Source organism: Phascolarctos cinereus, unplaced genomic scaffold (genome assembly GCF_003287225.1).
Source record: "Phascolarctos cinereus isolate Bilbo 61053 unplaced genomic scaffold, phaCin_HiC Scaffold_4;HRSCAF=312, whole genome shotgun sequence".
In the NCBI taxonomy this organism is placed as follows: domain Eukaryota; kingdom Metazoa; phylum Chordata; class Mammalia; order Diprotodontia; family Phascolarctidae; genus Phascolarctos; species Phascolarctos cinereus.
Genome location: NW_027555847.1, coordinates 81,764,762 through 81,779,915, shown reverse-complemented (window position 1 = coordinate 81,779,915; position 15,154 = coordinate 81,764,762). Strand labels below are relative to the sequence as shown.

The following is a 15,154-nucleotide window of genomic DNA, read 5'->3' as shown; positions in this document are numbered from 1 at the left end:
TAAATCTTAAGTTGCCCAGGAAGTGCTGACCTGCATTGATAGAGGGAGTTTACCCATCTTTACTAATGAAATCACAGTTCTAGTTTGTCCTGCTTATATCGTTGTAGAAGTAGGAGAGCACCCACTGTATGGGACCGGGGGCCATTTGGTATTTTTCTTTTTTTTTACTGGTTGCCTTGGCCAAGTAATTCATCACCAAGTGGCCAGTCTGCTGTTGAAGATCCTCTCTGTGCTTTGCTAGGCTTATCCTCAGAAAGCAGGCACAGTTTATTGCTAGGACTGTACTTTCTAAGCCTTTCTAATATGGTGAAACCTGCCAGAACTTGTACTCTGGGGAAGGAAAAGGGAACAAGCATTTACTAAGCATGTATTATGTGCCAGGCACTGTGCTAACAACTTATCTCATTTAAACCTCATAGTAATCCTAGGAGATAGGTGCTATGATTGTCCTCGTTTTACAGTTAAGGGAACTGAGGCAGAATTAGGCAACTTGCTCAATCAAGGTCACACAGCTAGTGTGTGAGGCTAAATTTGAACTCAAGTCTTCTTAATTCCAGGCCCAATGCTCTTTCTACCGTACCACCTAGCTACCACTCTGTTTATTTAAAAACACAGGATTACCTCCATGCCAATATGAGGCATTAGAACATTCTGGAAGAGTTTTTTCTATTGTTCACCTTCCCACAGGACTTTGTATTCTCCAGTTGGACCTCCAGAGACCATGCTGTCTCGCCCTGGCCCATTGAGAGGGAAAGGGATAGATTGAAAAATATAAATAATATAAAAGAAAAGGACAAATATAAATAATATAAAAGAAAAGGACATCAATAAAAATAAGAATGTAAGCTCCTTGAGGACAGGTGCTGCCTCACTTTTGTATTTGTATCCCCAATACTTAGCATAATCCCAGGCACATATTAAGTGCTTAATTGGTGGTTTTTCATTTATTCATTTATCATATATCCAAGAACAAATTTCATGGAACATTTAATCATCTTACTATTCTATAGTAAGCATGTGCAAAAAGGCCACTATGAAAATAATTGCAGATAATGTACTCTCTGTTGTTTTTTTTTTTGGTTACATTTTAACTTTCAAATTGTCTCCTTCCCCACCCCTCACTGGAAAAGGCCACCATTTGACTCACATTTATAAATATATGCCAAACTATACTATGCATACTTCTGTTTGTCAATTCTTTCTCTGGAGGTAGATAGCATTTTCCTTTATAGGTCCTTTATAGTTGATCTGAGTATAGCACTCAGAATAACTTGGTTATTCACAATTATTCTTTGAACAATGTTGCTGCTACTGTATACAATGTTCTCTTGTTCTGTTCACTTGACTTTTCATTATTTCATATAAATCTTTCTATATTTTTCTAAAATCAACCATCTCATCATTTCTTATAGCACAGTAGTATTACATCACAGTGATATACCACAACTTGTTCAGCCATTCCCCAATTAATGGGCATCCCCTAAATTTCCAGTTCTTTACCACCACAAAGAGAGCTGCTATATATATTTAGAACATAGAAGTTCTTGTCCTTTTTCTTGATCACTTTGAGAAACAGACCTAACAGTAGTATTGCTGGGTCAAAATTTTATAACTCTTTGGGCGTAATTCTAGATTGTTCTACAGAATGGTTGAATCAGTTCACAGTTCCACTAACAATGCATTAATGTCCCAGTTTTTCCCTATTCCCTCCAACATTTGTCATTTTCCCCTTCTATCATTTTAGCTAATTTGATAGGTGTGAGGTGATACCTCCAAGTTCTTTTAATTGAATTTCCTCTCTCTCTCTTCTCTCTCTCTCTCTCTCTCTCTCTCTCTCTCTCTCTCTCTCGGTGAGGCAGTTGGGGTTAAGTAACTTGCCCAGAGTCACACAGCTAGTGAGTGTTAAGGTCCTCCTGCCTCTAGGGCCAGTGCTCTATCCACTGCACTACCCAGCTGCTCAATTTGCATTTCTCTAATCAATAATGATTTATAGCATTTTTTCTTATGACTGTGTATAGCTTTGATTTCTTCTTTGAAAAACTGCCTGTTCATATCCTTTGACCATTTGTCAATTGGGGAATGACTCATATTCTTATAAATTTGACTCTTTTTTTAATATATTCAAATATGAGACCTCTACTCAAAAAATGTCTATAATTCCCCCCCCCAATTTTCTGCTTTCTTTCTAATCTTGGCTATGTTGGTTTTATTTGTACAAAAACTTTTTAATTGAATGTAATCAAAATTATCCATTTTATATCCCACGATGCTCTCTTGTTTGTTCCTAAATTCTCCTATCCATAAATCTGATAGGTAATATGTTCCATGCTCTTCTAATTTACTTATGTTATCTCCCTTTATGTGTAGGTCATGTATCCATTTTGACATCTTGGTAAATGGTGTTAAGATATTGATCTATACCTAGTTTCTATGAGACTGCTTTCTATTTTCCTAAGAATTTTTATCAAGTGGTGAGTTTTTATCCCACTGGTCTCTGTTAAAAATGAAAAATGGATAAAAGAAAGGACGCTGATATAAACTACTGTCATTTCCTTAAAAAGTTTTAATGATATAAATCAAACAACATAGTGAATCCAAAAGAACCAACATGCTCTTTCAGCCAGAGAACATTTAGCCTCTTTGCCCATTAGAGAGATAGGGAAACCAAAGGCAAACACTGAGTTAGAATAAACTTGATTGTAATATTTATCCAAAGGATGGTGAAAGATTATGAACAATATTATTTCTTTAAAATAGTTGAGGAAAAAACAAATTTCCAGAAAACTTAGAGACTCAACTAAGCAAAGTCATCTAATGGTTATTTAGGAGTGAAACTGGAAGGACAACAGAGGAAAAGTGGACAAGATCCCCATGTGGACTCTAAAGATAGCTAAGGATGTACTTTATGAGGAAGTGCAAACAGCCCCTGAAAGAAAAGCTGGGAAGAGCAGAGCAGCTGAACTAGACCAAAGATACTCAAGGAAAGATGGGTCATACTTGAAACAGTACAGTTTTGAGGATGTGAGGGAAACCAAGTAACCAAGTCCAACAGCCCTTTATTTACCTCTCCAAAGAATACCTTTGAACCATCCTTTAATTTAGCTGTAACTTTCTTTTATCTTCTGGTTTCATTTCTAGCAAGAATGTAAATATTGTTCAGTTCCCTAGTATTGTGCTGAGTCATTGGTCGTAGGACAGGGCTCTCACATTTAGAGGACCAGTAATTGAATTAATGCTTATTGGTGTCTAAAAATCATGTGATTCTTGACACTCTATCCCTTTTTCCACTCCACCCTACCTCCTACTACTGCCACTGCTAATGTGTAAGGGACTGCTTAGGATTCAGGCCCATTTTATATTCTTCTTTATTTAGTGGATTGCTGTGCTTAAAAAATTCATTGCCTAATAGTAAGCCTCCTAATGATGAGTCACAGAATGTAGCCAGGTCCTCAGAAATACTCAAAGCCTTTCCATCATGACTGCCAGAAATTTGTGCTCTCCTGGCATAGCCTTTGAGAATTCAAAAGTCATTTGGTCTTCCTGCCTCAAATCTCTTCTTCACTCCAAGCCATCCTCTCCATTCAGCTCCCAAAGTGATTTCTTTAAAGCACAGGTCTGACTACATTCCCCTACTCCATAATCTCCAGTTGTTCCTGTTACCTCCAGGATCAACTGTAAATTCCTCTGACACTTCAAGCCCTTTGCAACCTGAGTTCTTTATGTCTTTCCGATCTTTTTATACTTTCTCCCTTCCATGTGATCAGAGTTCTTGCTGTTCCTTGCATATAACACTATATCTCTCAACTCCATGCATTTTCACTGGCTGCCCCCCATGCTTGAAATGGTCATCCTCCTCATCTCCTGGTTTCCCTTGATTCCTTCAAGACGCAGCTAAAATCCTGCATTCTGCAGGAGCCCTTTCCCAACCCTTCCCACTGCTGTCCATTCTGTCTGAAAAGACTTTCCATTTACACTCCATATATCTTGTATGTACATAAAAATTTGTCTCCCTTATTTGAATATGAGATCTTTGCGGACAGGCAGGGGCCACCTTTCTTTGTATCCATAGCACTCAGAGAGTACCTGGCACATGTTTGGTTGTTTCTCAGTCATGTCCAACTTTTTATGACTCCATTTGGGGTTTTCTTGGCGAAGTACTGGAGTGGTTTGCCATTTTCTTCTCTAGCTCATTTTACAGATGAGGAACTGAGGCAGACAGAGTTAAATGACTTGCCCAGGGTCACACAACTAGTAAATATCTGAGGCCAAATTTAAACTCAGGAGGATGAGCCTTCCTGACTCCAGGCCCAGCACTCTATTCACTGTACCACCTAGCTGTCCTTCAAACATGGTATGCAGTTAACAAATGCTTGTTGATTGTGTAGTAATTGACCAGCTAAGGACTGTCTAATAGGGAACAAATTATAATTTCCTTGGGAGCAGTATTGAATGAATAAATGACTGAATAAGGATATCTTGTATGAAGAATTGAGTTACTCAGAATAACCTGCTCTTCTCTAACAGAATGACAGTCCTGATAGGAAGAAGGGAAATTATTTTATTAAAGCTTTATAAAAAATATTATGGCGGTCTAAGAAATTGGGTAAGTGTAGTTTAAGCATTATAACATTTAAATGATTATATAACTTATGGATGAGGGGGGCAGCTCATTCACATTTATGTTTTACAGATATGTATAAGGTGGCTTGAAGCATTTTATAAATATTAGTCATTATGATTCTCATCATTTTGCAGTTAAATATGTACCTATGACACATATTAATTGCTTCAGGGAAGCTTACTCAGGTAGAAGGGACCTTATCTTACTTTTCTTTGAATCTCCTCATTTGCCTTAGGAGTTTCACTAATGTCTGAACATTGAGGAAAGCAAGAGCAGATTATGCAAGCTTTGTCAGATTTCACCCTTTAGCAAGCTGTTACAATAAGCTATTTCCAGAAATGCCCCCTATCCAGTATTGGGAATACCTTACAGAGACATAGTCCCTGTATAAATTTGTCCTCACCAAATAATTTCAATGACATCTTAGCCAAGCCCTAGTAGAGATTACCCTTATGAAACATTGTTCAACTTGCCACTCATTTGGCACATGTATAACATTGTTTCTATGGAATTTCTTTCTATATTTCTTCTAAAACTTTTTTTCTTCTAAAACTGTTTTCTTAGAATTAACCCATAATGTTAGGCAGAAAGAATATGCCTGTTAAAAGCTGCAGTTCTGTGAACATGAAAAATTCCCCTCTGAAATGAAGAAGTCAGATCCATCATTGAGAGAGATTCTATTGGAGTAATAGAGCTATTCAAGGATGTTTATGATGGAGGAAGAGGGCCACCCCACCAACAGTCTAGGCCAGGAGGGGTTGGAGGGATGGGGGAGAAAAGTACATTTGCTACTCAAAACAGAAAGACCAAATCACAGGGCTGTAGTTTCCATATACAAACTCTATAAACCTTTCTAGCTTTCTCCTTACGGTTTTAGTATCACCATGACCCTCATAGATTACAGCCATTGGTATGCTGGTAAATGTTTAACAACTAGCTCTTCAGAAACAACAACAAAAAAATATGCCCCATGACACACTTTTAAGTGTAAATGTATGTAAACATTTTCTCCATAGGTTCTTTACGTCTAGACAATCAACAAAACAATAAATCATACCCTGGCTTGTAGTGTTTTGACAAGTTTCTTGGTTGTAAATGGCAGTTAGTTCTGGCTCCAGCACACCCTTGTAATACATCCCACTACTAAATGCTGCTCCCTTCTAAAATAATTATCTTAAAATTCAAATCATTTGCCATGAGATGATGCAATTAGGAGCTTGGTTTTAATGAAAGCCTCTGTATCCCAAATGCATGACGACTCTCAGTTTAAAATCAAAAACTCAAGTACCAAACTGTTTGTACCGTACAATTGGCTATGGCCAAGCAGATACATACTAGCCAGTTTAAGGCCACTCTGTCTTTGTTGGCATGTAAATAAAACCCTGTGTTTACCATTTAAAGCCCCTTCAGACTTATCTTCCAGGCAAAATGACCTATTTGCCATCCCCTTTGCACAAGGTTGCCCCCTATGCCCCCAGTCACTGTGCTGGGGAAACAAAGAAAGGCAACCAGTCTCTGTCCTCAAGAGTTGCAAGTCTAACGGAGGAGACAACATGCAAACAACTCCCCTCCCCTGCCTTTCCCCACCACCTCTTGGCATCCCAAACTCATGTCAAAACTCAGTTCAATTACTACCTCTTCTACAAAGTACACTAAATCTTTCCTAAATCCCCCAGTTGTTAGCAACTCCTCCTCCCCAAATTACTTTGTAAATATTTTATATTGACTTGTGTGTTTCTTCACAGTAAAATATAAACTTCTTAAGGAGTGGGATTATGTTCATTATTGTCTTTATGCCCCTGGTGCCTAGCACCTAGTACATTGTTTGTGTGTAATAAATGTTAACTGAGTAGAACTCTCTGGAAATGAATAGGTCTCAGGGACAACTTCCATCTCCAGTAGAACAACCTGATTAAGACATTTGGTCCTGTTAATACCAGCAACACAAACCTGTAATTTTGGATAAAAAATTAAACAATGTCTTCTCTTTATTTCCACATGAAATCAGTTCTGTAGCCAAGAATCTGGGGAAGGCTAATAGAGGTTCACTTGAAGGTAGACACATGCTTTTAAGGCCTAGCTGTGATAATAATAGTCGCAAGCCTTAAGATCACAGTGAATGTCTTCATGAGAAGGCTAGATACTCTAGTACCTTTTTTTTTTTGGTGAGGCAGTTGGGGTTAAGTGAGTTGCCCAGAGTCACACAGCTATTGAGTTTTATGTGTCCGAGGACAGATTTGAACTCAGGGGTCCTCCTGATTCCAGGGCTGGTGCTCTATTCACTGAGCCACCTAGGTGCCCCCCGGTACCATTTTTGTAGTCAAAGATGGAGAACTCCAGGTAAATCTCAAAGGAGGTGACAGGATTTCTAACTGGAAGCTTTTTGCTCATGGGTCAATCATCGCGAAATGTTTGAAGAAGTCCCTACATATGCCTATTGGGTATTTTGTATCTTCTCTGAGCTTAGCAATAATACTGCCTGATTTTGAGAGATGACCTTAGTGGCTAAATGAGACAATCTTCACTATTCTGATATTGGTGTAGGGTGTCTGCACTGCTAATGAACTCTCCATAATAATGCTTTAAAAGCTCTCACTATGTAGCTATAGTATACTATAGCATAGTATATATAGATACTGCTATAGCTATAGGACTGAGTCTCTCTTAAGCACTGACCGTCACAGGAGAAAGAGTCCTCTAGATTGTGAGCTCCTGGAGGACAGGAGCCTCTTTTTGTGTTCCTAATGCTTAGCACAGTGCGTGACACATAGTAGGTGCTTAATAAATTGCTTAAATCAACGTTAATAAATGTTGATTCACTGGTTGATTGAGTGGAGGAATTGTAGGTAAGAGAATCTGCTTTTACCTGACCATCACCATTTAACATGGTTCTCTGAGTACCATTTATAAGAATCACCATGTAGGGGCAGCTAGGTGGCACAGTGAATAGAGCACCAGCCTTTGAGTCAGGAGGACCTGAGTTCAAATGTGGCCTCAGACACTTGACACTTACTAGCTCTGTGACCCTGGGCAAGTCACTTTACCCTGATTGCCTCAACCCCCCCCAAAAAAAAAGACTCACCATGTGTGATGACTTATCTCCAGTGTATCTGTGTCTGGATGGGGACCCCAGATATATAATATCTCTGTTCCTAAACACCTGAGAAATTGAGGCCAGGGTGAAGAGAAGGGAATAGCACACAATAGATGTCTTGTTCTTAATAAAGTAGGAGACAATTCTGTCTTTTGAGCAAGGGAGAACTTAATGACTTTAGAGTGGGAAAAGTAGGAATCCTCATGGGGATTCATCTGGAGATGAGTAGAAGTTTGGCTTCCTGGATGAAGAATTCAAAGAGTTATGGGGATATGTGTATAATAGGAGCCAAGGTGTCTCAGTAAAATATTGATTCTTCTGTTATATCAACACTCAAGGAATGCTTGTTAATTTGTTGATTCATAATTTGTTTTGTGCAAAATTATTGGAGATGATTATTCAATTGGTCATCCAATAAAGTGTTTATTAAGCATCTACTGTATGCCAGGCAACAGGAATACAAAGACAAAAACAAAATTGCCCTTGCCCTCAAATTTAAATTCTACAGTAATAGAAACATGTACAAAATAATCAAAAAGCATTTATTAAGCACTTAGAGTGTGCCAGGAATACAGTGAAAGATAACAGTGCCTACTCTAAGGATATAGATAGGAAGTGATCTGAGAGGGGAAGGTACTAGCAGCTGGGGGAGGGACCAGAAAAGGCCTCTTGTAAAAGTTAGGATTTGAGCTGAGACTTGAAGGAAGCCAGGAAAGAGATGAAGGTGAGGAAGACAAGCATTCAGGTATGAGGAATGGCCAGTTAAAAGGCATAGAGCCAGCTAGATGGCACAGTGGATAGAGCACCAGCTGTGGAGTCAGGAGGACCTGAATTCAAATGTGGTCTCAGACCAAACACTTGACGCTCACTAGCTGTGTGACCCAGGGCAAGTCACTTAACCCCAATTGCCTCAGGGTGGGGAGACAAATAAGGGTCTAGAGCCTAAAGGTAGTGTTGTATTCACAGAACAACACATAGGCCGGTGTAACTGGATCATACAGTATTTGTAGGGGAGTAAGTATAAAGAAGACTGGAAAAGTAGGAAGAGCCCAGGGGTCAAAAAAGAAAACTTTTTACTTTCTCTTGGAGGTTACAAGTTAACCTTAGAGGGGGGAGCTGCGCTAGTGTCTGGGGGCCAGGAAGAAGTTTTGTCCAAGAGAACCTAGTCCTGAGTATGAAGGGAAACCAGGGTCCAACAGTTTAGGTAAGGAGGAAGAGCATTGCGCAGGCATGGGGGACACCTGGTGCAGAAGCACAGAGATGGAAGATGTAGAGTGGTGTATGAGGAACAGCAGGAAAGCCATTATGGCTAGAAGGTAGACTGCATGGAGGAGAGCAGCATGTCAAACGACTGGAATGGTAGGTTTGAGTCAGATTGTGGTGAACTTTAATTTGCCAAAAGAGGAGTTTATATTCTAGAATAAGACTAGAAATAGTAAGGTGCCACTGGAGTTCATTATAAAGTACACAGGGTGATGTGTGCATGAGACCCACATTTTAGGAAAATTACTTGACTTGTTGTTTGGAAGATGGATTAGAGTAGTGAATTAAGGAAAGAAGAGAGAGGGTATGAAGGCCTAAACTAGAGTGATGTGTGTGTGAATGAAGACAGGGAGACATATGTGAGAGATAAGGAGATTAAAACAAGGTGAGGCAACTGATTGGATATTTGGGGGGTGAATGAGGAATTGAGGATTACACCAAAGTTGAGAAGCAGGGTGACTTGAATAGTGGTGTTTTCAACAGTAATGAGGAGGTTCAGAGAAAAGGTAGTTTTGGTGGAAAAGATAATAAGTTCTGTTTTAGACTTAGTAAGTTTGAAATACCCATGGAGTATCCAGTTTGAAGTATTCAGTAGGCAGTTAGTGATGTGGGAGTGGAGCTCAGGAGAGAAACCTAGGTTGGAGATATATGTAGATATGTAGCTATATATCCCACTTGTATGTATAGTATATATAATATGCATAGGGATGGTAATTGAACTGGAGTTGGTGAGATCTGCAGGAGAGAGCATATAGATGGAAAAGAAGTGCTTTCTGAGATCCTTTCTTTGCCAGGTTGATTCAAATATCTTGTGGTTTTCTAATGGTAAAATGCTCTATTTGATGAGCTTTTTTTCCCTTTGTAGTGCCATTGAAAATTAAATACCATGCCCTGTTCTGCAATGTTGTGTTTATTTTTTTTTTATTCCCTTAGGCAGTATTCACAGTTACATTTAGAGAGCTAAATGCTTATTTAAGTAATGAATATGGAGTGAGAATTAAGTCTTATCCTTGATACATTCTGTTAATTTTCAAATAGTTGCTGTAGTTGGTCTATACTTCACAGTCTGCTTTACCAGCATCACCTAAATGAAATCTGTGAGAAGTGGATAGAGTAAGGGATACCACATTCGTGATCTTCCAGGAAAAAACCAAACTTTTCTGTCTTCTTGCCAGCTAATATTTCTCATACCTTAAAAAATAACTGGTCGTTGATTTATGAACATGTGAACAGACAACTGAATGATGAGGCCTTTTTATTAACCCAAAAGGCGACCCTGACAGCCCCGCATTTAATCTTAGCACTCTGTATTCTGAGGACCAAAAGTCAGTTGGCTATGAATTCAACATTTTTTTCCAATAGCCTAGTGATTGCCTGTTCATAGTTGACTAGGGAACCCCTTAGGGATGGTTTGGGTTATTGATTCATTAATCTTATTTGTAACAAAATAATCTTTAAGTGTCAAAAAGCCAAACATTCTCATCTTTTTTCCCAACAGCCTGGAATTGTGTCGCCATTTAAGCGAGTTTTTCTAAAAGGAGAAAAAGGTCGGGATAAGAAGGCCCATGAGAAGGTCACAGAAAGACGCCCTCTTCATACTGTGGTGCTATCTCTGCCTGATCGAGTTGAACCAGATATACTGTTGAATGACTATATTGAAAAGGAAGTGAAGGTAAGTGGTCATGGAAACAGGAAATAATTGCCCTTTTAATTCTTCACCCAAACTAATTTATTATGTGTGCAAATGGACTTTCAAGACAAGAACAGACCTTTTTTTTTTTAAAACCTCAGTTGATCCTGTAATTTCATAGTCATATTTTAACAGCAAAGCCATCCCTCAAAAAAACAATTGCAAATTATGTAAAGTGATTACTGTCCCCCTGCCCATCCTTACTCTGCTCAAAGGCCAGGTATGTTACATTTCCCACTTTCCTCACAGTTCTTTGATACCTTCAAGGGGGTTTAGTGATGTCCGATATCTGCCATCGGCTCACCACCAATAATATTCCCTCAGTTTTGGGAGGGGTCCCCAGTATCCTTGTTCCATTTAATTACTTAATAGTCAAATTACCTTTCACAAAGGAATATTTACTTTAAAAGTATAGCAACTATAGGGGCAGCTAGGTGGTACAGTGGATAGAACACCAACCCTGAGGTCAGGAGGACCTGAGTTCAAATCCGGCCTTCGACCAAACACTTGACACTTACTAGCTGTGTGACCCTGGGCAAGTCACTTAACCCCAACTGCCTAAAAAAAAAAAGTATAGCATCTACATGGGGCATAGTCCTCACCCCAACTCACTCTCTGGGGAGGGGAAAGGAATTAGTTTAACAGTTGAATTTAATTCTTATTTGGCGTGGTCTCACCAGGTTCCCAGTTGAAAGTCCGGCATGTCTGGCAACAACATCCAGACTGGGATCCTGCCTCTGAGGTCGCCATGGCTTGAACTCCCAGGTCCTGGGACTCCTCTGACTGCCCCCAGAACTGAACAGGACAGTTGAAACAGACCAAAACACAAAGCTTATTTCCCAGGGTCTAAAGGAGGAGGTATGGAGAGAAGGTCGTCTTTTCCCCACACCCAGGTCAAAGAGTAGTCAACTAGATAAAAGAAAAATACTATTGCTAAGAAATTTATGCTTAAAAGGAAATTAGGCCCTTCTTAATAACTGTAGCTATTAAACTTAGAAAAGAAGCTTGATCTGTTCCCTTTCCCCTGTCCTACTTAGATCATATTTTTTAAATCTATGTTCATATTTCTAGAATTCATATCATTTAGTCAGTCATTTATCCAACAAATATTTATTAATCACCTACTAGCCACAGCTGTTTAGCTTGACTTGCATAGCCTTCTGAATTGATCATTTCTGTTGAATTTTATCACTGGTAGAGATAATGGCTGGTAACTCACATTTGTGGATCTAAATTCAGGATGCTCCTTGATAGACTTCAACCTCATCCTGTTTGTGTTTTGCTTTTACTTCATCTTCAGTTGCCTATTAGACATTTTAAACTGGATGACCTAGAAATGTCTTAAACTCACAAAGTCTAAAACTTGACTCATCATATTTTCCTCCCTAAACTCTTTCCTCTCCCAAACTTCCCTGTTTCTGTCAAGATACCACCATCTTTCCATTCTCTCAGGATTGTAATCTTGACATCATTCTCAACCCCTCATTCTCTCTCACCCCACATATCCAGTCAGTTGCCAGATCCTCCCATTTTTACTTTCACGCTATCTCCATCCAACCCATTTGTTCCACTCCCACAGCTACCACAACTCTTGGCTTCCCAGCTTTCCCGGTGCTTGGAAAAAAACTGAGGGGTGGAGGGTTGGAGGTCATGGTGAGGATGAAGAACAGGATTTGGAGTCACAAGGCAGAGGGAGAGATGGAAAGACATCAGATTATGATCAGATAAAGGAATTTCAGAGTTAATGAACATGATGAAAGTGGTGTTATATCTATGAAAGAAAGAGTAATAGAAGTTACATCATAAATCCTTAGAGAACTTAGGAAAAGCTTTTGCTGATTTATTCCATTCTGTTTTTAAAAAGCCACCTGCTATGAACATTATTTCTCATAGGAAGACTCACCATTGTACTCTTTGGATTTCTCATTGCCACTGGTACCATACTTATTTTTGGGTGTTTCATACCCAGATCCAGGCAGCTTTCCAGGAGCCTCTTGGTGGTTCTTGAACTCGGGGTTGATCATTAGCCTTTAGTAGAAGCATCACATGTTGACCTCCCAACTACCAAACTGTGTAACACAGACACTGTGATATGTGAACCTTGCTATTTCATGCAACAACAAAGTAGCCTAGTGGGTCTCATGTGGTAGATACTTAGAAAGTCCTGCATGTACATGGCACCATTATCAAGATCACCTGATCTTTAATTGTCTGGGATCCAGAGGAGATTGAAAAGGAGGAATAGGCAGCAGTGGCGGAGGTAGAATTTCAGGGTGAATGAATGGTCCCAAAGAAGTCTGACATCTGAGCAGTGCATTCAGCCATTCCCTACTCATTGTAGCCTTTATTCTGCTACTGAAGGCTGGTCTTCAGCTTCAGGGGCTCAGGCCAGCAAGTGGATAGGAACCACTGTAAAGTAATTTCCAAGGAACCAGGAGTCACAGGAGATAGAACACAAGACTTCTAAGACCCAATTTCAAATCATCCATCAGACTCTTACTAACTGTATGACCCTAGGCAAGTCACTTAACCCTCTTTCAACCTGTTTCCTCATCTGTAAGATTAGTCAATAAGCACTTATTAAGTGTTTTATTATTATTAAGTTTTTAAGTGTTACTGTGTGCCAAGCACTGTGCTAAGGGCTGGGGTTACAAAGAAAGATTTTTTTTAAAATGCTGCCTGCCCTCAAAGAGTATACATTTGAATGGAGGAAAAAGCATGCAGATAACTAGGTACAGATGTAATATATACAGAGTAGATGGAAGTTAATCTGAGAAGGGAAGGTGCTAGCACTTGAGAGGGACCAGGAAAGGCCCACTGCAGAGGGTGGGATTTGAACTTAGTGTTAAAGGAAACCCTAACCTTGTTCTTTATTGTCATCATGCCCTTCAAGACACAGTGCCACCCTCAAAGGTGGTGTGTGAGGTTTAGCAAACGCAATAAAGTGAATGATCATTTTCTGCTGAAGAGGTATGGAAGAAGTCAAATAGAGACCTAACCGAACTAATGAGAAAGTTAGATGGGCTGTCTTTTCTTGGAGGATGCATATGACGGAATCTGCCAGAGTTAATCAGATCTACCCCAGCCACTGCCCATTTCTGCTGGTTGTCTTGGGAATGAATGACATAGCACGAAGGCAGGAAAAAATTTTAAATGTAACTCCAGTGAATTTGAAATCCTGGGTTAGGAAATTTAAGGACTTGGGGCAAAGTAGAGAATGGCAGAAATAAGTAATGGGTTCATCTTCCAATCAAAGATTGTGGCCTTAGAAGGTAAAGGGTATATATGAGCAGTGAAAAACTGGCTACTTAGCATCAAAGAGCAGGATTGGGAAAATGACAGTCTTCTAGTGAAGGGTAAAGTTCATAATAATGATGACAACTTAGTTGTGTACAGAACTTTGTAATTACAAAGTCCTTTATTTCATGCAAGCCCCCCAGTGGACCTGTAAGATGGGTGGTGTAGGTATTATCCCCATTTTATAGATGAGGAAACTGAAACTCAAGAGAGTTAAATGGGTAGCCCAGGATCATGGAACTAGTTAGTGATAGAGATCAGAGTTGAAGCCCAATCTTGTGACTCTTCTATCCAGTGCATTTTCTTCTCTGCTATACTTTTCCCCTAGTGCATCCTCTGAAGACTGGGAAGAACATGTTTGGCAGGTATGACTATAAGGTTATAATCAGCTGTAGAGAATTATATTTGAAAGTCCACCTATTTCCCCTCTTATTTTTAGCAAGACTATCTTCAATATGTGTGTAATCATTTTTATAACATTATAACATCTTCTCAGAGAGGTTAGTGATTACTAAAGAAATAACCATTGGAGAGGCAGCTAGGTGGCACAATAGATAGAGCACCGGCCCTAGAGTCAGGAGAACCTGAGTTCAAACTTGGCCTCAGACACTTGACACTAACTGTGTGACCCTGGACAAATCACTTAACCCCAATTGCCTCACATCCCAGATAAATAAATAAACAAACAAACAAATAAATAACAATTGGTATACATACTGATGACAGTTGGCGCGTAGAGATGAAAAAATGCCTTTTGTAAGACTGTGACATGCATTAGGAGTGCCAATATGCCAAGTTATTCCTCAGTATATAAAATCTGACAGACGTACTTCAGATGGACAGTGAATTGGATCCAGAATTGAACAGGAGAAGGAGAGCAGGCTGGCTTGCATTTGGAAAATTGTAATGTGTTTGTAACAGGCCCAAGCTACTCTCTGGCACAAAGACCCCATTTTTATGTCCTCCCGTTGATATTTTGTGGTTATAAATCCTATAACATTACACGCAGGTTCTGAAGAATCAGAAATGTAAGTAACCCATAAAGTGATGGTGAATGTTCGGCATAAGTAGGCTACAAATGATTTCCAGTGACTACATATGTGCAAGAAATAACATAAGGACTATCATTGAGGAAATATATGTTTGGGACAATCGTGTCAAGAGTTGGGGATACCAGTTGATAAATGGT

General features: G+C 39.4%; 1 protein-coding gene across 4 annotated transcripts in view; it reads left to right on the top strand.

The window, feature by feature from the left end:
- Nucleotides 1-15,154, top strand: part of CCM2 (CCM2 scaffold protein) — a 125,576-nt gene that overhangs the window by 72,233 nt on the left and 38,189 nt on the right. For all 4 annotated transcript variants that reach the window (XM_020971530.1, XM_020971528.2, XM_020971533.2 and 1 more), the window contains exon 2: nucleotides 10,477-10,650. In XM_020971530.1, coding sequence (XP_020827189.1) covers nucleotides 10,477-10,650 — 174 coding nt within the window. The remainder of the gene's footprint in view (nucleotides 1-10,476; nucleotides 10,651-15,154) is intronic.